The sequence below is a fragment of the Petaurus breviceps genome, unplaced genomic scaffold (genome assembly GCF_028583685.1).
Source record: "Petaurus breviceps papuanus isolate PSGF00001 unplaced genomic scaffold, PetGlider_PUasm1.0 99, whole genome shotgun sequence".
Taxonomy (NCBI): Eukaryota; Metazoa; Chordata; class Mammalia; order Diprotodontia; family Petauridae; genus Petaurus; species Petaurus breviceps.
In genome coordinates, this window is record NW_027187465.1 from 20796952 (window position 1) to 20820479 (window position 23528).

At 37.8% G+C, this 23528-nt stretch overlaps 1 protein-coding gene across 1 annotated transcript in view; it reads left to right on the top strand.

The window, feature by feature from the left end:
* The first annotated feature begins 430 nt into the window (after positions 1-430).
* Positions 431-23528, top strand: part of HECTD4 (HECT domain E3 ubiquitin protein ligase 4) — a 159495-nt gene continuing 136397 nt past the window's right edge. The window contains exon 1 of the mRNA XM_069081884.1: positions 431-708. Coding sequence (XP_068937985.1) covers positions 667-708 — 42 coding nt within the window. The 5' untranslated portion in view covers positions 431-666. The remainder of the gene's footprint in view (positions 709-23528) is intronic.

A 23528-nucleotide genomic window follows, 5' to 3' on the forward strand; every position in this document is an offset into this window, starting at 1 on the left:
GCTGACAAAGTATACCTTTGTCCTCTTGATTCTCTATTACTGTTAATTTGGTGTACTTTTTTTGTGCATGGCCGTAAAATGAGTCATAAAATGTGGCCTAGGGCTATTTGAAGCATCCCTATGGAATATTGGACACAGATAACTCAGGTGACTGATATAAAAATGAGTAAACCATTTTTTAAAATACACACTTACATACATGAAATGAAAGTCCTCATGAGTCTTAATACATATAGAGAAGGGCAAAGATTTAAAATGCCATTTTCTCCTTTGGTCCTCTCTCCCCTCCTCAAAATATGTTGTTGTTTATCATGAACAGAGTTTAAACTTCTAGAATCTAGACAGTAAGAAACTCCTAGGTCTCATTACTGTCCTCATAGTTATGTGCAAATCAACAGAACCAGTCTGTCCAATCAAGAAAAGTAATCTCATCCTCTTGTGGGAAGGCCTGGAAGCAGAGCAGACAAAGGATGCTATGAGGGTAGGTGGAGAGACCTGCTTTTGTGTCACACATCTCCCATAAGTAAATGGCAATCACCATATTAGTGATGATTAGTGGAAGCATCACTTCTGAGGATGTGCCTTGCCAACTGTCTTCGGCTATATTTAATTAGGCTATCATTTAGTATGAACAAATTCTTGTTCACATGAAGGATATTGCAAGATATGGGAACTATCGAAGCCAAGAAAAACTCTCCCTTAAAAATGGTAAATAACAGTTAAAATTATTTCTTGTTAAGGGTTAGGAAGGGCCTGCTTATATATTATACTTTATTGGTTTCATGGGTGGCATCAGAATATATCTTTAACTGAGAAAAAGCATATAACTAGGTTCTTAGAAGCCAAATTCATTTTTAATTGAATTTTATATTGGGGAAAAGGATGCAGGAAGACTTATAAGAGCTTGACAATATGAGTTCAGTTATTACCAATGAACTTATGCAAGAGAATAATTACAAGAAAATGGTATTTTTTTTTAAAAAAAAATTGTATGCTCATTAAAGCCTGCTACCTTCTTTCAGTGATGCTTTGTGAAGAAGTTTGCTTTGGGTTTTTTGAACCTTGAGAAGAAACATACTACTAAAGTAGCAAGGTGGTTATTCACATTGCTGATAGTTTTTTCTATACTATTTTTATTGATGTCTTTTTTAAAAACAACAGTCATTTCCTACTCTCCCTGTATAATACTCCCTTAAATAAACACAGTTAAGCAAAACCAATTGGGAAAGCAACCATGTCTAATATCCTATATAACAGTCTTCAGTCTTAGTTTTCCATTTTTCTATCAAGAGAAAAGGATGTATATTTTATTGTCAGTTCTTTGGAACCAAGATGGTTCATTGTGATTTACCCGAGCTTAGCTGCCTAGTAGTGTTATTTTCATTTATATCATTGAAGAATTTGTTTTCCTTTTCATTTTTATGGTTCTGATTTCTTTACTCTGAATCAGTTGATACAAGTCTTATGTTTCTCTGAATTCCTCACATTCATTGGTTCTTATGGAGTAGTAGTATTCAGTTACATTCATATACATAATTTGTTCAGCCATTCCCCAGTTGATGGGTATTTATTTCCAAGTTGTTTTTTTACTCCCCCCAAAGAATCCTTCCTTCTGTGAATCCTTTTTGATATATGGAACTTTTCTTTCTGTTGTTGACCTTGGGGCTCATTCCATTTTTGATGCTTACTGTGTGAACCTGAGACTCAGTTTCCTCATCTATAAATGAGAACAGTAATTGCAATGTCTTCACAGGGCTGTTGTAAGGATCAAGTGAGATCATGTTAGTAATGTGCTTTGCAAACATTAAGGCACTATATAAATATTAGCTCTTATTACTATTAGTGGGATTGCTTGGTCAGCTAACAGATGTTTTGTGATTTTAAAATGCCCCAGGTATACTGAGCCCACGTTAAAATAAGATTATTCTTGGTTTTGTTTTTTTTTTTTAGTAACTAAGTAGGCTTCCTTAATCTGAAAAGACAACAGGTACTTCTGAAAGATTTATTTTTTTAACTGAAATTTTATGCTGTCATCTTCCTTTTCTCCCGAAAATAACAACCCCCTACACATGCTTGCTCACTTTCAGTAACATTCCAGGAAAAGGTTAGAATGAAGAATAGTGTATTTCCTGCTGACCATCAGTGTTGCACTAAGACAGCTGAATCCTGTGCCCATACCTTTGCCAGTTTCTTGTACCATCTGCTATCAACATGGATTGGTTAAAAATCATACAACAGGGGGAGGGAGTGAAAAGTAGGTGATTGGACCTACTTTTCCTTTCCTACAAAGCTGATGCCTTCTCAGCCAGCCAGATAATACAAAATCTTAGATCTTTAGGGGGAACAACTGAACATGGAAATACGCAAATCCCATTTTAAACAAAGTCCCATTTGGTCCACTTTCATCATTACAAAATCCATTTGAATGGACAAGCTGGAGACCTGATTAATGAGATTTATTTTCCATAGATATAACCAGTTGGTTCTCAGTGTTGTTCAGTCATTTTTCAGCAGTGTCCAACTCTTTGTGACCCCATTTGGAGTTTTTTTTTTTGGCAAAGATACTGGAGTGGTTTGTCATTTCCTTATCTTGCTCCTTTTATAGATGAGGCAAACAGGGTTAAGTGGCTTTCCCAGGTCACCCAGCCAGATTTGAACTGAGGAAGATGAGTTTTCCTGACTCCAGGCCTGACTCTCTATGGTCCACCTAACTGTTCTTGTACATAGGAAGAAAAATCCTAGGGTCATCCTGCCAATAAACATTTGTATTCTTTCTTTGACCTGGTGCATCCTCATTGAGAACAGATATTATGTTGATTAGTCTGGCCTATTTAATGGTTCCAGGACAGTCATCAGCTGTTTTCTGTGAGCTGCTGTCATTTGAATAAATTAACTAGAAGTTCTCTCCACCAAAAGATAATTCATCCACCTGTCTTTAGAAGATTTGGTATCTATGACTATCTACTACAAATCAGTGGTGTAGGAAGTCACTTAACTGGCACATTGTCCTCTAATCATTTTATCATAGATTCCTCTGGTCTCTCATATGAAGTCTGAACGAAGAAATGAAATATTTCTATTCAAGCCTGGGGCAAGGACATTGACTCAGTTAATGAGGTGACAGACTGGAAACAAGCTCTAAATTCAATGCACTAATCATATTACATGTAATCCATATAAATGGGGTGCTTTATAATACACATGGCTGACTGAGATTGTAGCAAGCCCAGCCTGAGCCAGCAGATTGCCCTTATGCGTTTACATGGTTCAGTGTGTAACTGTCATCTGATGTAGCTGTTCTATAGAACTCTGTGGGGGGAGAACCCTGCAATTTTTTCCTGGGAAGTCAGTGACTGTTGAGTCCAATTATAGAAGGAAGAGGTGGTTCTCTTAATACCAGTGTCCATATTTCTACCTCCCTTAAGCATTTTTGCTTAAAAAAAAAAAAGAATGTTAGACCAACCTTAGATAATTGGTGGAGGAAATAGAGCTAAATGAACTACTGTTACATTGCGTGTGTGTATACGTGTGCATTTGTATGTGTGTGTTTTGTGGGGGAGGATGTCTTTCATTCCAGAAACTTATTTTACCTGGAGTAAAGAATCAGCAAAGGATTTTTATGACACACTTGACTCCTATGATATAATTTAGGTGCTTTATTTTACTTTATAGATAGAGGAACTGAGGTATAGAGTTTACATTATAGCTTAAATATTCCAGTAGTCACTGACAGAACCATACTGAGAAGCTTTATAGTTAGTGGCTATAATTTTTGTAATCTTAGATCAGTATTTCATCTTTTAAAAACACTTTCATGTATTTTCTGTTATGTATTTTTTTATTAGTAGATAGAACCAAACCCACATGGTTAATAGCAAATTGTTTTCTCCTAGAAAAGCTATTACACATGCTGCCTTTCCCCAAACCTAGATCCCTAGGAAAGGCAGAGCTTCAAGGCCTGCCTCTTCAGTCTTCTATGCCTTCAACCACCTAGTCACAATGACTCCTGCTTCACTTAATGGGACAAAGGCCACCAGAGTCTTCCCAAGCACCTAAGACATTCCAGAAAAGAAGGAAATGGATCAGGAGCTGAACAAAGACCGGATCTTCTTCCTTATTAAATATAAGGTGGCCTTAATAAACACCCAATTAAGGCATCAAATTGTGGATTGTTTGGTATGTAGGTCTAATGTACTGTCTAGGCCAGGGGTGGGGAACCTGTGGCCTTGAGGCCATATGTGGCCTTGTAGGTCTTTAGGTGCAGCCTTTTGACTGAGTCCAAGTTTTACAGAACAAATCCTTTTATTAAGGGGATTTGTTCTGTGAACTTCGGATTCAATCGAAGGGCTGCACTTGAAGACCACATGTGGCCTTAAGGCTGTAGGTTCCCTATCCCTGGTCTAGGCATTCCAGCTTAGGTCACACTGGTAAAATGAATTAATTGGTATGCAATGGTAAATTAACTCCTGAATAGCTCCACAGTTTCAGAAAGCACTAGGGGCTTCTGTGGGCTCATGTTCAAAATTTCATCTCTATAACCTGCAGGGAAAATGGGCATGTTATTTTAAAAATTGGTTCACTGTCTACTTTCCTTACAGTATTCTGTTACTTATATGTGAAGTATTTATATTTTCTTTCATTTAAAGGAATTTGGGGGCATAGTAAGCAATTTATTAGAGGACTAATTGTAGTTATGGTTTTGTCCCAAGGACATTGCTATTTCTTTTTCCATTCATACCAGATTTTATATAAAGAGGCGAATGTGTAGAAAGGTTTACCTGTGGTGGTCTATAGCAAACAAACGTCATATCAGGCTCTTGAATCAGCTTTTCTCTCTATGGTCTTCCTTGATTTTTACCCTGTCTTTTACAGAGAAATATTGGTCCTTGAGGGGTAGGGTGGTTTGTGGGATACTTGGTGGCCTCTGAGTTAAATTAATCTTAAGAGAAAGATGTGTTGGTTGCTTGTTTGGTTTCTTTTTGAGCTCAACACAAATCATAATTGTCAGATCAAGATGTGGGACAAATTGGAACCTGTCAATATGTCTCCTGCAGTTCTTTATTACAGAACTTTGCTTCTTTGAAATACAAAAGTCCTAAGTTTTCTAGTTTTTATTCCTTTCCTTTCCAATCAGTAAAGTTAGAAGTGTTAGGAAATTCACAAAATTTCAGAGTTGAAAGAGATCTTAAAAACCATCTTACTCAACCCATTCCTAAGCAGATATTGTCTTAACAATATCCCTGACAAATGTTCATTAAACCTTTTGTAAAGACATCTAGTCTAGGGAATCTGTTATCTCCTAAGGCAACCTGCTTCTCTGTTGTAAAGCTTGAACACTAGCCCTAGAGGCAGGAAGATGAGAGTTTTGAAATGGACTATAGATACTTATTGGCTGAGTGACCCTGGGTAAATCACTTAATCTGTGTTTCCTCATCTGTAAAATGGAGATAATAATAATAGCCCTTAATGAGGATCAAATGAGGTAATATATAGAAAGAGCTTTTTAAATGTTAAAACACTATAGAAATGCTAGCTATTATTAATTCCCTAATACCTTAAGATTCTATTTTCTTTGAAGTTTACCTAATCTGACAGCTGTTTCTATGTAATTAGAAATTAAGACTGAATCCTAAAAGTTATATATCTAAAATAATTTACTTTAGAGTATGCAGTGATAATAAAGTATAACAGCCCATGTTTATTTATATAAAATAAGAAGACTACCACTATGAGAGTGCAAATTATATTAGAATTAAATCTGTTTGATTTAGGTGTTTTTGTCCTAAAATAATTGTAGTTCCATTTTAGGAGAATTTAACTACAACTGGTATTGTGCCCTAGAATATTTAGTATGCAGGTCAAAATCAAATGACAGCAACTTCTGTATTGATATATAGATTTCTATAACTTGACTGATTATAGTTTATTTCAAACACTCTTCAATATAGCAACTTTTTATGTAGTAAAAGAATTTAAGCAGCCATTTATAGTTTACTGTGTCAGGATTTGACCTATATTGGAATTTCAAATATTTCTATTTTTTTGTACAATGCCAAGCAACATAATTTTGAAAAGAGGTTGTTGATATAAATAAATATATGTCAGTATGTATGTGTGCATGTGTGCATACACAAATTACAATTTTCATTTCTTAAATATCTTAGTGTATTGCTGTGACTTAGACATTTTCTAAATATATGTGTGTGTGTGTGTGTGTGTGTGTGTGTGTGTGTGTGTGTGTGTGTGTGTGTGTTAGACTAAAGTGTCTGGAATAACTTCAGTAGATCCAGTATTTCTCAGATACAGATTATACCCTGTTATTTTGGCTTTCTGAGAAGGCTTCCCTTGCCAACTTTTGAAAAATCTTATTCATGTTGGATGGGACATAGACTGAAGATGTCTCATTAGTTCAGAAGATGAGTGTATCTAGTACAGTTTAGGGTTATCTAACTTCAACACAGATTTACTGTTTTATTTTTACAGAAGTAATTTAGGGACCACAGAAATCTCAGTGTGAAACCTTTAACAGTTATCATTTTCAATTTCTGGGCTTTTGCTTCAGCACTTATCATTAAAAAATGATACCAAAAGGAGAAATTTTAGCCCCAAGAATCTTGTTATTTTGAAATAATATGATCCAGACATAGCCATCTGATATATCAGTGTAACATGTACAGGCATGTGGGTTGGGGGGGTAGGAAGGGGAGATGGATTAAGGATGAGTGGTTTAGCCTTTCTGGATATTTCAGGGACAGATAAAGCTACATATTGTGAGTGATCTAGGTAGTTCTGCACTGTTCAGAGGACAGTAAAAGGAACTTTGGACCTACCAAGAAGAGCTAAGTTGGTTGGTGGGTTTTGATTTATGGAAAACTGCCTTAGAAGTCCAGGTTAGGATTAGAGATGAAACAAAAGTTTAATCTACTATGTCATAAATACCAGAAATTTGTGCCATCAGATTATGTAGATTGTATATTCACAAAGATGCAACTCCATCATTAGCTAGCACACGAGATTAGGGGTGTCATTTATATTCATACTAAGACAAGCACTCAAAAGAACATTTTTTCTAGGGTCATGCATGCTAAGTAGGTGAAAGTTGCAAAAAGATAGATTTAATCGTGGGAAAGGTAAACATAGTTTTAGCTGGTTAGTTTTCCTGAGTACTTGGTATTTGCAACATGAGGGAGACAGATGGATTGGCATTGTAAATGAAATTGTTTGGTTTATATAGTAGAAACCACTCACTAGACAAAGCTTCTGGGGGAGTTTGAATTAGTTAAGCACAGCTTCATGTGAGTAGAGGTTTGAGAGATAGGGACAGATTGAGGTAAAGCAATCAATAAATTTTCACATTTCTTGAATGTAGTTGGCCAGCTAATATCATTAGTTAACTTTTTTTTTTAATTCTTGTTGGATAATACACAAGGGCCTGGCCTTGGGTTGGCCTAACATGCTCATCTGAGGTCAGAGGCTTATAACTGTAGGAAATTCATTTAATGTTACCCCATCATTTAAATAAAAAAAAACAACTTTTTAAAAAAGTTCCATTGATGTCCTTTACATCAGTCATTTCAACCCATCACATCCCCTTTATTAGGTTTTCCCTTATAACAAAGAAAAATTGTTTGATAAAATAACAAATATAGCAGTTATTTATAGTAATCTATTCTGTCTTTCTGATCATTCTCCTGCTTCTGGGCATTGAGGTGGGGAGCTTAATTTTATTATTTTTACTCTGAGTCCTTCATTAGTTTTTTCATTTACTCAGAGTTTAACTATCTTTCAGTTGTCAACATTTATTTGTAGTTGTGATTGTATATATTCTCTTAGTTCTTTATTTTGCCCTGCATCAATTCATACAAACCAGCTCAGGTTTTCCTCTTCCTAGAATTTTTCTGAATTCCTCATGTTTGCCCCCACCTTTTTTTTTATTATATAATACTAATCCGTTACATCCTTCAAATATTGTAGATTTTCAACTATTCTTCAAAAAATAGACACCCACTTCTTCAGTTCTTTCCTACCACAAATAGTGCTGCTGTGAATATTTTGGTAGGCCTTTGTTTCTGTCTGTGACTTTCTTAAACAAACAAAAAAGCTTTCCTTTTTCTCTTAACAGCACCATTCCTCCTCCCAGTCACACAGTTTTGCAAACTTGGAGTCATCTTTTCCTTGTTTTTCATGTACATCTGCAACATCTTTAACATTCCTTTTTTCCTACATCCCCTATCTTATTTCAGGCCCTCATCAAATTTTGTGTAGTTTATTGAAATAGTCTTTTATATGGTTTCCCTAATCCATCCTATCTCTACTCAGTTGCCATATTGATGTTCCTAAACACAGATCTGTCCTTGTCATTCCCCTGCTTTGGTTTTTTAATTGATATCTTTTGTTAGTAAGTTACCTACATTCTCTTTTTCACATTTATCTTTAAATTTTTTTTTAACTTTATTTTCTTCCTCCTTCTTTCTTTTGCCCTACCCATTGAGAAAGTAAGAAAAACATTCTATTAGAAATGTGTATATGTATAGTCAAGCAAAATAAATGCCCACCTTAGCTATATAGAAAGAAAGAGTGCTTCAATTTGCACTCAAAGGCCATAAGCCCTTTATCTAGAAGTAGCTAGCATGTTTCATCATGAGTACTTTGGAATTGTCATTACTTTCATTCTCCATTGTGTCCCTTCCCTCATCCCCTCTGAGAGAGCCATCTTTTATAATAAAGAATGAAAAAGAGGAAGGAAAAACAGATCAGCAAAACTAACCAACATATCAGAAAAATCTGTTAAATGGCAATCCCTTTAATTTCCTCTGAGTGATTTTCTATCAGGCTTTCTGCAGAGGTTGTTCTGAATTTCTCTTTTCAATTTTTGCATCCAACATCCCCCACGTCTATAAAGGAGAAAGGAGAAGGTTTCTTATATCTTTGGGGCCAATATGGGTCATTCTAATTTTACATTGTCAGCAGGCATTTATTAAGCACCTGCTATATTCCTGCCACTGTACTAAATGCTGGCACTACAAAGAAAGGCAAAATACAATCCTGCTCTCAAAAAGCTCTGAGTCTGATAGGGGAAATAACAGGTAAACAACTGTGTAAACAAGATAGATGTGGAATAAATTGCAGGCAATCTGAGGGGGAGTGGGATTTAGTGAGACTTGAAGCAAGTCAGGAGGCATCCCAGACATGAGGGGCAGTCGGTGAAAATGCCCAGAGTAGAAAGATGGAGTGTCTTGTGCAAGCAGCAGCTGGGAGGTTGCTTAGTGGAGGAGAGTTATCTTCCTTCTGCTCTTTTCGCTTTGCATCAGTACATGTAAGTTTTCCTGTGCTTCTGTATTCCTCTTCTCTCCTAATTTTCAGGGGCTCCCTGTTTCCCCTAGATAAAATACAAAATCCTCAGTCTGGCATTTAGAGCCTTCTATACTTTGGTATATTATACCTTCCTAGCATTATTCGGTATAACTCCTTTTTGCATATTCTGTGCTGCAGTCAGACTCATCTTCCACCTGGTCCCTCTATATGATATTCCATCTCCCTCTTCTGTGCCTTTGGACAGGTTGGCCTCCACACTTAGAATCCATCCCTTCTTCCCCTTCACTGCTTAAAGCCAAGCCAAGCTGGGGGCCATCTCCTCTACTGGCTCTTTTTTTTTTCTTCTGAAGAGTAGAGCTCTCTTCTTGAAATTACTCTCAGTTACTTTGTATGGACTTGGCTGTATCCATGCTCTGTTCTTCTGGTAGAAGGAAATGAGGACAGAGGCCATTTGATTTTTGTTTGGCATCCCCAGTGCCTTGCACAGAGCAGATGCTTAGTGTTTGCTGAATTGAATTGAATTTGACCACATTCATACAGGGCAAGAATTCAGTGACAACACTATTTTTAGTAATCCCAACATCGAAACTGGCCATCACTTTAAATTTAATGGCAATCCAACTTCTAGGTGATTGCATGGAACAAAAAATTCTGGCCATGCTGGAGAAATTCTCAAATGAGGCATTACAGGTTTATAATTCATTTGTTCTTTCTGGTGTACATCCTACTTCTGGGTCCATGCACTGTCTATGCCATCTAGACTAGATGATTCACAGAGAAGTTTAATGAAGCCAGACCCATTGTATTCACTATGTCTATACCCATGTTGTATAGCTTACCTCCATTCTAATTTTTTGTCACTGCAGTCGGCTGAAGAGTTAGGTAAAAAATATATACTAATAGTGTAAAATGTTAAGCTATTGCATATCTAAACTTCACAATTGTTTTCCTGTTCTTGTCATTCTGAAACCATATACAAAATGCTATTTTAAGGACCAAGAACTAGGTTATTAATAGGACTGTTTAATTTAATGGAAAGATAGGGAGTCCGGACACTGGGAGTCAATTCTAGTTAGGACTTTTCCACTAACAATGAGACCTTACTGAAATCACAACTTGAGGGCTTTGGAATAGGTGGTCCTATGAAAAGAATATTATATGTGGAATCAGAGAACCTACGCTCAAAACCCAGCACTACCAAATCATTGAGAATCTCTGAACCTCCATTTCTTTGTCTGTAAAATTGGGGAGTTGGACTACTAGACCCTTACTTTCTGTTCTAGTTTTAAATATGGTCTCATAATTGAATTCTCTGGGCCTCAGTTTTCTTACGTTGGTTAGACTAGAGCAGGTTTTTTTTATCTTTTTTGTGCCCTGGACTCCTTTGTCAGTCTGGTGAAGCCTATAGACCCCTTTGTCAGAATAATTTAAAAAATACATAAATATGTAGAATCACAAAGAATATCAATTATGTTGAAATATAGTTATCAAAATAGTTTAAAGAAAAAGTTTATGGACCCCAAGTTAAGAATCCCCCAGACTAGATAATAATCGTTAAGGTTTCTCTCATACCTCCTAAAATTTGATGATTCTAGTTCATGATAAATACTCATGGTCGCATTGTTGCCCGTTTCTAATTGTTACAAATTTTCCTTTGTTCCAAAATTTACCTGTCTTTTATATACTTTCCCATTTGATTTGAGTTCTGCTGCTTAGAGCAAGAATGTCTACTTTTTCTTCTACATGACAAACTTTTAAATAATTGAGGTCATCTTTTGTTCTCCCCCGAGTCTTCTCTGAGCTAAACATTCCTTGTCCTTCCCCTTGTTTATTACATTTCTGGTTTTCTAGACCTGCCGTATCATCCACTGTCCTGGTGGACATGCTTTGGTTTGCCAATGCCCCTTATAAACTACATTGCCTTGAACTGGCCATGTACTCCCAATATAATGTTTATAGAGCAGAGTAGGACTTTTGCCCTTCCCTGATTTGTCCTTCTATTAATACCAAGATTGCATTAGCTTTTTTTAGCAAAGCTCTTTTCCCTTTCTGGCTTACATTGGGCTAGAGAGGCTGGCTGTGTGGGATAGTGAGAAGAGGTCTGGACTTCGGGAGTCAGAAGGCTTGGGGTAAAATCCCACCTGTGACACTTACAACCTCTTTGACCTGGGCCAAATCCTTTAACATTGCTGAGCCTGTTTCTTCATCCATAAAATGGTACCTCTAGTACTTCTGTCACTTGGTGGTTTTTATAAACTTCATAAAGCAGTCATTAAATGTTAGCTATCGTTATAGTCAACTAACATCAACTCACTTCTCCCAGGTTGTATTTCATGAGCTAAAGTCAGTCCAGAGACTCTTTCATTTTGTAGTTGTTTACTTTTTTGCTTAAGTCCCCCTCAAATTTCCCTCCACTTAGTTGGTGGTAACTAGAAACACCAAAGCATCTTTGGTCTATTGGAAAGGCCACTGGATTTGGTCCTTTCTCTGCCACTTATTAGCTGTGATTCTGAGCCACATTGCTTTTGCCAAATTTAGAAAAATTTAACTCTGAATTTATTGCTTGAGTTGTTGTAGATTTGTACTTTTAGATCTCATATTATGATACAATTTGACAATATAAAATTAATTCATTTTTGTTAAATCACTGTGCTTTCATTTGGTAACATGTAGTTTATTGTAAAAAATGACTTGACCCCAAGAAATGTCATAAAACATATCATCAAGATCATGTCTATTTGGAAAAAGAGGTAGGCTTCTTAGATAGTGAGAGTAGGGCAGAGCAGATGGGCAGCCCACCTGCTACGAGGGTGTTCATGAAATTTTCAAAGTCTCAGAGGAAGGAAAGTCTCCAGGATGTCAAGTAGAGCTTCCAGTGAGGATTTATATAAGACTCCCACAGGCTAGAAGGTATGGAATTGGAGTCTGCAGTGGTGGAGGGAGTGTTAACAAGAGCCTGGAAGGAGCCACCTTTTCTGTCCCTGAGCTGTAATGAGCTGTCTCAGCAGGGAGGGAAGAGAGGCATGTTGGGAGGAAGGAAGGCTTCCACCTGCATACAGATTCCTCTTCCTTCCCTCCTGCTGGGGGTCCATCTCAAGGCCCTGGGGTATGGAGTCCCTTTCTTTAGGTTGTTTCCTAGATATTTGGTAGAGTAGAGGGAGTCTGGATTCAAATCCATAAACCATGAATTTAATCCTGGCCTTGTGATCTTGGGCAAGTTACTTCACTTCTAGGCCATGGTTTCCCACTCTGTAAACCAGAGCAATTGGTGTAGGTAATGCCAAGCACAGGGTAGGGCACTGGGCAGATGATCAGGATCAATTCAGTTGAATCCTATCAGATCATGAATCCATTGAAATACGACAGAATGCTTTCATTTGCTGCTTGATAGCATTTTGTCAGAATCCTGATAAGGGTATGGGGAATTAAACCTCCTTTAGTTTTATCATTGTAGCGACACACTGCTTCTCTCCTTTTTGGTCATGATGTTACATTTTCTTAAGCACAGAAGGTTTAAATGTATTTTTAAAATCTCTTTACAAGATAAATTTGTCACAAGATGATCACTAAGTAATCTTGTTATTCCTCTCATAGGATAATTCTTCTAAGACCTGAAAAAGAGCCATATTGCTACCTCAGCTGTGTAAAAACCTCTCTCCAGGAATTGTTTCTGTGGTGTACTAGGGACATTTGAGCTGATATCAGCCCTTGTTGGCCCTTTCTTTGACTAGAGTGCCTTCCTCAAACTCACCAGTTCTGTTGTGGGAAGTTGGACAGAATATGCTATTTTTAAAAACTTTGCATTGGGTTGGGATAGCTATGCAAATTAAGAGAAATCCCTGGATTGAAATGTTAGGAAGACCTTTTAAAGAAGGGGGGGTGTTGGTAGATTACTATTCAGGAAGACCCTTGTTCAAATCTGACCTAAGACATTACCTCACTGTGTGACCTGGGTAAGTCACTTCACCTCTGTCTGCTTCAGTTTCCTCATTTGTAAAATTGGACATAATAATAGCACCTACTTTCCAGGGTTGTTGGAAGATCAAATGAGATCATAAATGTAAACACTTTACAAACCTTAAAGCACTGTTTAAATACTAGTTATTATCATTAAAAAGAAAAATCTAAGCATCATTTTTGTATTTTCTTTATTAATTCAGCAAGTATTTATTGAATGCCTATTACATGCATAGCACTATGCTAGTTAGGGTAGTGAACTAGGTGATTTTAAAAAGAAATGTAAGACATAGTTCTTGCCATCTGGGCACTTATAATCTAGTTCAGGAGACAAAGCACAGACAAAAGGAAAAGTTAACTTAATGCATGGCCTTATGAGTAGTTGCCATAATGATTGATATAGACGATAAGTGATATAGGAGTTGAGAGAAAAGGGAGAAGATCTGTGTTGGTCAGTGTGTTTGCCCAAGGCCTTCTGAGGGAGGCGGTTTGATCAGGAATCGAAGGAGGAGTAAGATTTGTGTGGACAGCAGCATTCTGGGTAGAATAGGAGGGGGATCAAAGGGAGTGAAACAGCCAGAGCAGTATCTTGGTGCTGGGGATGATCATGCCCTGTTCTGGTCTGATGGGAGGGAGGACGTGGGTCAGTAAGTCAATTCTGGCTATGGAGATAGTGAAGCAAGAATATATTTAGAATCATAAAACTGAAAGTAGTCATCTGGGCCATCTTTCTGACCTAAGTTGACAAGTGAATGGCCAAAACAAGATTATCCAGAGTAACCCAATCATGGAGAATCAGTGACTGAACACTGGTGAAAAGGTATTTTGCAGAGAAAACTAGGAAGTGCTGATGTCATTGAATGTTCACATGTTTCATTATCGACTCTCTCTAGTTTCTCCACTGGAACATCATCAGGTAAGAATGAACTTTCCTTCTCTCTAAGTTGGCCAACTTATTAGTCTGAAACCCACCTTGATTGTGTGTGTCAGGAGTCCTAGGCCTTCTGCTGTCATAGTTGCCTTAGGGGCAGGGAGCCCCTCAGTTCAGGGTGGTTGTGGTCGTTGGTAGAGAGCCAAGTCTGAAGGCCTGCCTTACATCTGATAGCTATGTGGTGAATACTGATGGCCCCAGCTCCCTGTCATGGCACATCCTTCCTGCAACCCCTGGGTAGGCAAGAATACTGGTAGTCTTGCTATCTGTTACTCTGTGTAGGGAACTTATAGGAGGGAAGGAAATCCTCTCAGGACACAAATGTGTCTGTTCCCCATTCATATGGGAGTTCTCCTGAAACTGAGAAGTAGTGTGGCGTGGTGCTGAGCAGAGGCCTTGGAGCAGGCAGACCTGAACTCAGGTCCTATATCCGACACTGGCTAATCCTAGACAAGGCAGGAGCCTTTCTGAGCTTAGGTTTTTTCCCTCTGTAAAGCAGGGATAACCCTTGCATTAGCTACCTAACTGACTATGAGGGAAGTTGTCTGAACTGTATAAATGTGGTGTCTTGGGAGGTCCCTTCTGCTCTCGACCTCCCATCCTATATTCTTCCTAGTGCAGGCGCCATTCCTTTTTTGTACCTAAGTCCCCTGGTAGATGATTTCCCTTGAAGCAGTCTTACCCTAAGGAGGTACTTTTCAGAGCTACCCAGAGCCCTCCCCTCCCTGTCCTCGCTCCCCACCCCCCTTCTCCCAAAGATGCTTTGATATTCCTTCTCTGCTGAGAGATGACTGACAACCAAGAATGATGTGAGCTCCAGAAGGGCTTCTTCACCTAGGATCCCTTGAGCAGTGAAGCCTATGGGTCCATTCTCAGAATGATGCCTCTCAATGCATAAAATGAAATATATGAGATTACTTAAGGAAACCAGTTATTAGAAGTTAAAATGAAAAATGGAAAAAAGAGAGTTCATGGATCTTAGTTTAGGAACCCTTGAGAACAAAGTTTTACACACTGAAATATTTTTAAAATTTATTTACAAGGCAGGGTTCTTTCCCAAATTTTGACACAATATTCAGAACTAAAACGTACCAATGAAAGCATAGAAATTATCATTATTAGCAGTTAGGTTAAAGGTCTTCCTTAAAAGGTGTTGGAGGAAAGAAATTTAAGCCATTTATAGTTTGGACTGAAATAATTTTAAAGATTCTATAATATAGTGTAGAGTCTGGGTCTAATTTATTTGAGACAACTAAGAGACCTGTAACTTGGCCTCATTTCTACTTCTGAAGTTTAGACCCACTTTTAAAGCTGGAAAGTGTTTTGTTAAAACTCTAAACAAAAGAGATCTATTGTTGTTAATGCCAATAATAATATTAACTTTTCTCTCATTCCCCCAAACACAGTTTGGTTTAAATTGAAGTCTTGCTGACTTTTGTTGTCTGTTATATTCAATTCAGAGCTTCTGTGATTCAGAATGTAAGAAACAGAGAAAAATCTAGACAAGGTTAAAATCTGATCAGTCATTTGAATGGGATTCAGGCTTCCCTGCCATTTATTTAAAGGTTTTATTTTAGGATTTCACGTCTGTTCAGTGGATCAGTTTTGAAATAAGCCTTGGAATAAATTTAGATTATACTGACAGATTCACATAATGAATTGAATCATTTAATGTACCATACAGACTGGATAGTGTCATAATGTAATTCATCTATTTGAAGCTTGAATGATCCCAGGTTTGAAACACCCCTCTTTTGATGAGCCAAAGCCTTTATTGTTCATTGTTGGTTCCAAATATATGCAGTGGTTTGTCCTAGGAACATAACTCAACATTTCTTGAGGAAGACAGATGCCAATAGTACAACAACAGAGAGTAGGGATCTACAATTAGAGTATTTCTTACAATGGTTTTTCTCTTCATTGTTGCCTGAGGTTTTCCCATGTTTTTATAGTATATTACATTTTGTAGAATCTCAGAAGAGACATCAGAGCCTTCCAGTTTCAGTCTGTAACTGAGCAAGAGTCTCCTCCTACAATGTCCCTCACAAATAAGTTATTTACCTTAGAGGAGTAGAGCAAAAAATGGGAGGAGAACTTGAGAAGGGGGAGTTTTAAGGGAGATTTCTTGGGAATAGGGGATATATGTCACCATTTATTGACTGCTGCTGATTAGATGGAATTGGCTTATGAAGACAAACAATTCTAATTGCTTTTTATTTAGTATCTGTGCTCACTTACATGTAACAAGCATAGTGAAAGTTTGAGAAGACATAAGCCAACCAGGTAGCCCTTAGGGTATTTAAAAATGAAACTGGAAGGACAAAGATCCAAAAAAAAATGAAAAAGTTCTGTTGAAATTTTATACCAAACTATTTTTTCCATCACTTACAGTGGAGCCACGTATTTATCTCAATAACCCCATCCCGAGGGTGCTGCATAAAGAAGAACTGGTAATAAAGCAAACAGATTTGGGAAAAGTACTTGGACTAGACCAGAGTGACCTCTGTACTAGAGGTCACAGAATTTTGAGTGTGTTGATTTAGGAAAGGACACCAAACCCTTAGCAAAAAATCATAAGCGTTATTCTTAGCCAAAAAAAAAATAATTAATGAAGAAAGCTGAGAAAATATTAATAACTACTGCCTTTTATGACTGCCTTTCCACTTCTTAAATTTTTTTTAAGTTTGCTTCAAGATTTATTTTTAATTTAAATTTTTTTTGTTACATTTTAAGTTCTGAAATGTCTCCCTTCCTCACTCCCAATCCCTCACTAGAGAAGTTCATCATTTGACACATGTATATAAATGTATGTAAAACCATACTGTGCCTACTTCTATTTATCTGTTCTTTCTCTGGAGGTGGATAATATCTTCCTTCATAGGTCCTTTGTAGTTGATTTGAGTATTTTTTTTTCTTTTAATTTATTTATTTACTTTTAGTTTGCAACATTCAGTTCCACAATCCCTTGAGTTTCAAATTTTCTCCCCCACCCCTCCTGGTGGCATGCAGTCAAATACAGGATCTACAAATACCTTTACATTAAACGTTAGTCAGGTTGTAAAGAAGAATTATAACCAATGGAGTGAACAATGAGAAAGAGGAAACAAAACAAAAAAAGAGAGAGAGCAAGTAGTCTGCTTCAATCTGCATACAGACTCTGTAGTTCTTTCTCTAGATGTGGACATCTCTTTCCATCATGAGTCTTGTGGAGTTCTTATAACCTTGTGTTGCTGAGAGGAGCCCAGATTATCAAAGTTAGTCATCATACATACATTGTGTTTGTAATTGTGTTCAAAGTTCTCCTGGTTCTACTATTCTCGCTAAGCATCAGTTTATATAAGTCTCTCCAGGTTGTTATGAGGTCCTCTGCTCCTCATTTCTTATAGCACAGCAGTATTCCATTACATTCATATACCACAACTTGTTCAGCCATTCCCCAATTGATGGGCAGGCATCCCCTTGATTTCCAATTCTTTACCACCACAAAAAGAGCCACTATAAATATTTTTGTACATACGGGACCTCCTTCCACTTCTCTGATCTCTTTGGGATATAACCCTAGAAGTGGTAATTTTTGCTTTTGCTTTATCTGAGATAAGAATTGCTACCCCTCCTTTTTTTAACTTTAGCTGAAGCATAATATATTCTACTCCAGCCTTTTACCTTTACCCTGTGTGTATTCCCCTGTTTCAAATGTGATTCTTGTAGATAGCATATTGTAGGATTATGGTTTTTAATCCATTCTGCTATCCGCCTCCATTTCATTGGAGAGTTCATCCTGTTCACATTCACAGTTATGATTACTATATCTTTCCCTCCATCCTAGTCCCTTCCCATTTATGCTTTTATTTTTCCCTTCTCCCTTCCCCTCCTTAAGAGTTTTCCTTTTGACCACTGCCTCCCTCAGTATTCCCTCCCTGTGCACCTCCCTCCCTTTACCTACCCTTCCCCCTTACTACTACTTCCCTCCCTTCTAACCCCCCCCCCCTTTTCCCCCCTTATTCCTCCTACTGCCTGTAGGGCACAATAGATTTTTATACTTAACAAAGTATGTTATTCCCTTCTTGAACCCAAACCGATGAGAGTAAATTTCATACAGTGCTCCTCTCCCTCCCTCCTTTCCCTCTACCATGAGTTTTTGTGTCATTTTATGTTTAGAATCCTCAACTTAACTGATTATGTTAATCCCTCCTTGAACCAAAACCAATGAGAGTAAAGATCATATAATGTTCATCTCCCTCCCTTCTTTCCCTCTACTGTGGTACGTTTTTATGCCTCTGTGTGTGGCATAATTTATCCTTTTCTCCCATCGTTATCTCTTTACACCCCTTAATAAGGTTTTTTTTAATGATCAGATTAGTTCATTTATGCCTACATCCTCTATCTATGTATATCCCTTTTAAATGTCACAATAATTATATAAAATTCAATATTGACAGATATCAGCTTCCCATATAGGGACATAAACAGTTTGCTCTTATTGAATCACAAGTTGTGTGCATGTGTGTGCGCATGCATGCATGTTTCCCTTGTTTACTTTTTTATGTCTCTCTTGAGTCTTGTATTTGGAGATCAAATTTTCTATTGAGCTCTGGCTTTTTCATCAGGAAGGTCTGGAAGCCCCTTATTTCATTGAATGACCTGAATGATTATGCTCAGTTTTGCTGGATAGTTGACCCTTGGTTGCAGTCCAGGCTCTTTTGCCTTACAAAATATCATATTCCAATCCCTCCAATCTCTTAATGTAGAAGCTGCTAGGTCCTGTGTGATCCTGACTGTAGTTCCACGATATTTGAATTGTTTCTTTCTGGCTGCTTGCAGTATTTTCTCCTTGACCTGATAATTCTGGAATTTGGCTACTATATATATATATTTTTTTAAGCAATAGGGGTTAAGTAACTTGCTCAAGGTTACACGGCCAGTTATTTCTGGGTGTGGTGCTGAGTATCTGAGCCCGGATTTGATCCAGGTCATCCCGACACTGGAGCCGGTGCTCTTACTCGCTGAGCCACCTGGCTGCCCCTGCCTACTATATTTCTTAGAGTTTTCAATTTGGGATCTCTTTCAGGAGGAGTCCAGTGAATTCTTTCAATAACTATTTAACCCTCAGATTCTAGGACCTCAGACAGTTTTCTTTGATAATTTCTTGGAGGATGTTGTCCAGGCTGTTTTTTTCATCATGGCTTTCTGATAGACCAATAATTCTTAGATTATCTCTCCTGGACCTGTTTTCCTGGTCAGTTGTTTTTTCCCAATGAGATATTTAACATTTTCTTCTAATTTTTCAATCTTTATGTTTTGTTTGACTGATTCTTGATGTGTCATAGAGTCATTAGCTTTGACTTGACTTATTCTAATTTTTAGTGCATTATTTTCCTCAGTTTTTGAAGCTGCTTTTCTATATGTTCAGATTTCATTTTTAGAGAGGTATTTTCTCCAGTTAGATTTTGAACGTACCGGTTCACAAATTTTATTTTTTAAAGATTTGTTTTCTTCAGTGAGATTTTTTTTCCATTTTGGCCAATGTAATTTTAAAAGAATTGGTCAGTTTATCTTCTACCTCTCTAATTTGGTTTTTAAAATCTTTCTTGAGCTCTTGATAGAATGCTTTTTGGACTTGAGACCAGTTTATATTTCCTTCTGTGGTCTCAGGTGTAGATATTGAGTCGATGTTCTCTTCTGAAAGTGATTCTTCTTGTTCACAATAATAGAATTCCATCGTCTTTGGTTGCTTCTGGCCCATTGTGATCGCCTATTTCCTGGCTTTTAAAGTGGATTTCTTCTTCTGCGGTACAGAGGGCTTTGACCTGTGCTTCTCAAACTGGGAGCTAGGGGCCTGGTTGTTGACTTTGTATACTGTAGCCTCTGGGTGTCTAGACTGAGGCCAAGCCAGAACTCTCAGTGTTTCCCCTGGGTTACCCTGAGGCTCACAGAGTAAGGGATGGTCTGGCCACTTAAGGTTTCCGCCTCTGTGCCCCTGGTCTAGAGCTTGGGCAGGCTCAGCAGCTGGTAGCCTGCTGCGATGGTGTCTGCATATTTCCTTGATTGTGCTAAGGCACACCTCGGCTTCTGGTGTTAGAGCTTGCTGGCTCCACCCCTTGGTCAGCTGAGATGGGGCTTGTTGGAATGTGTCCCACCCTTCTCTTCAGTCTTGGCACAGCTTTAGTTATACCTTTCCTCTAGGACTCCCAAGCCTGCTGCTGCTTCCACTATTTCAGGATTTTACACTGGCGCAGTAATCTCTTGGTTTTCAGGGTCAGGGAGGGGGGATTAGAGCAGCTAGGGTTTACTCCACCATCTTGGCTCCTGAAAGTTCAGGTAGGTGATTTTTAAACGTCCAGGCTGTGGGCTAATAGCCCCAGGAGAAGCTGCTGTCTCTCCTGTGAGCCCTGCACTTTCTCTTACTCAGCTCTGTCAGATCCTCTGTCCTGTGGTGAGAGGTCTGCATAGCAGGGACTCACTTTTGCTCTGCTGTGTTATGGTCTCAGGTCTGTGCTGCTGCAGCCCACGTGCTCCAAGCTCCCCATGCCCAGTCCTATGTGTGCACTTTCCTGGACTGGGAATCTGCTACACTCTGTCTCCCAATGGGTTCTGTCACTCTAAAATCCATTCAGATTTCACCTTTTAGAGGTTACTGATGGAATTCATGGAGTTCAAATAAATTCTTGCTTTCACTTCGCCATCTTGGCTCCACTTCCCCCCCCCCAAATTTTTTATGAGAGTAATCTACATACAGCTTTTTAAAAATTTACAAATATTAGGATTTTACTGTGCCATTGACGTTGATAACAAATGAAACCAATAAATGTTTACAGAAGTATAAAATACCAATAATTCAGATAATTAAAAGTAAAAAAACAAATTGGAAAAGCTATAAATAAATTACACACAACTCTTGATGAAATACGAACAGGCTGGCTTTTGCAAATGGTATTTTACAAGAGACCACAATTGATTATTTTCTTTTTACCTTAGCATAGTATGTGGCACCTAGGTGATAATAATAACTAGCATTTATATGGCATTTTGCACTTTATAAATACTATATCATTCAATTCTCATAGCAATTTTGCAAGATATATACTACTATTATCCCCATTTTACTAATGACGAAATTGAGGCACACAGAATTAAGTGACTTAACCTAGGATAACTTAGCTAGTAAGTATCTGAGTCAATATTTAATACAGGTCTTCCCGACTCCAGATCAGACACTATTCACTGTGCCACCTATCTCAGGTTAATAAATGCTTAGTGAGTTGAATTTAATGGGGAGTATTAGATCCATTGAACTTACTTTTTGTTGGCTACAAAAAGCATTTTTTATGATAGACTAAGATACCACCTTAAAGTCTCCCATACATATCATACAAAATTCCTTTGGAAGAAGTAATAATAGATCATTTTGTTTGACAGGCCTCTGATTTGTAATATCAAGCAGACAAATTTCTCTTCAAAACTGTTTGCTACTGTTGTAGAAGATATCTTGTAGAGAATCTAAATAGGAGATAGATTCCCTGTGGATGGTGAGGTCCTTCAGATATGCTTATTTGTGGATGACCTTATGTTGATGGCATCAGGTGAACATTTGCAGAGTCTTTTAAATGGTAGCCATAATCTCTCAAGAGTTTGATTTAACTATCCACAATGCACAGACCAACTGGATGATCCATTGGTATGTATTTTGGGCGGGTACTGTAGATGAAGCACTTGGTACAGTGCCTGGCACATAGTAAGTGCTTAATCAATGTTGATTGATTAATAAAGAATGAACTGAATCTAGGATTAAATAGGAGGATAAGTGCAAGTTTTGAGAAATTGCAGAGTACCTTTGAAGCTACCAGGCTTCTTCTTGAAACAAAGATTTCATTGTTTTAACATTAATATTCTTCCAGTGGTCAAATATCGCTGTAAGTCATGAAATACTAAAGTCTCCGAAGAATTCATTGTGAGTCACATAATAGTGGAGTGAGAGCAGACTGCAACATATTACCAGTGAAGATATCATTAGCTATCAGCACAGTACTTGGTACATAGTAGGTGATTAGTAAATGCTTTGTTGATTGACTAGGGAAATTTGTGACTAGAAAAGAGGTGACACTATTATAGGAGAACAAGGGATAATGGATGAGCACCTTGTATACTCCTGTGGTTTCCACACATTGCCTTTGTCATTGAGACCACAGATCCATTTAAGCATAGGTATTCCCAACAGCTTTGAAATATTGGACTGAGCCAGATTGTACTATTCTTTAATGTTCCAAAAGTCTGGGTGTTTCTTCGTTGATGTAGATCACAAGCCCTCTACATCTTAGAAAATGACCTGCATAAGTTTCTCTAGATGAACTTTTCTGTATTTAGCAAGGTTGACTCTTAGATAGTCAGTAATCGGTTCATATTTATTAAATGTCTGCTTTGTGCCAGTCACTTTGCCAAGTGCTGGGTATATAAATGAGAAAAAGAAAGATAGTCCCTGCCCTTGTGGAGTTAAGCCCAAACAGAGCATCTAGTGGTGAAATGAAGTTATGAATTCTGAGCGCTCCATAAAGGGTTACTTAGGAAGGAGTTTTTTGCTTCCCCTTCTAGCCCTAGAGGAGAGGCAACTGAGGGTACTGAGGAGGTGTGGAGTACCAAAGCTGAACTGATCATCATAAGGTTAGGATTTCTGGTGATGAGCTTATTCTGGGGGAAAGCATGAGGTATATGAAATAGAAACCAAGCAGAACAACTGACAGGGGAGATAAAAGATGATATACCAGTTCAGTACTTGAATCCTTTCCAGCTTGGTAGTGTCTACAGAAGTTTGTTGTTGTTTTGTTTGTTACTTTGCTTTTTTCTTTTTGGAGGGGGGAAGGCAGGGCAATTGGGATTAAAGTAACTTGCCCAAGGTCACAAGGCTAGTGAGTGTTAAATATCTGAGGCTGGATTTGAACTCAGGTCCACCTGACTCCAGGGCTGGTTCTCTATTCACTGTGCCATCTAGCCACCCCTCTACCAGAAGTTTGAACTTAGTTTTTGTAACCTTGAGAACCCAAAGTCATCTCACATCGTGATAAGACATTGGGTTAGAACTTTAGCAGAAATCAATGTATTCTTATATGTTGTCTATGTCAAGGATCAACTCTACATTTGCTTCAACTACTTCTCTTCATTCCCCCATGCAAATTTCAAGCATTTTCTATTAATTTTTTCACAAGAAGAAAAAAGCAAAAAATGTTAAAAATGCCTTGACCCACTATTATATCCTTATGTTCTTAGTGCTGGAATCTTATTCAGAATCAGATTTGAACTTGTGTTAACCTCACCATACCATTCCTCCATCCTT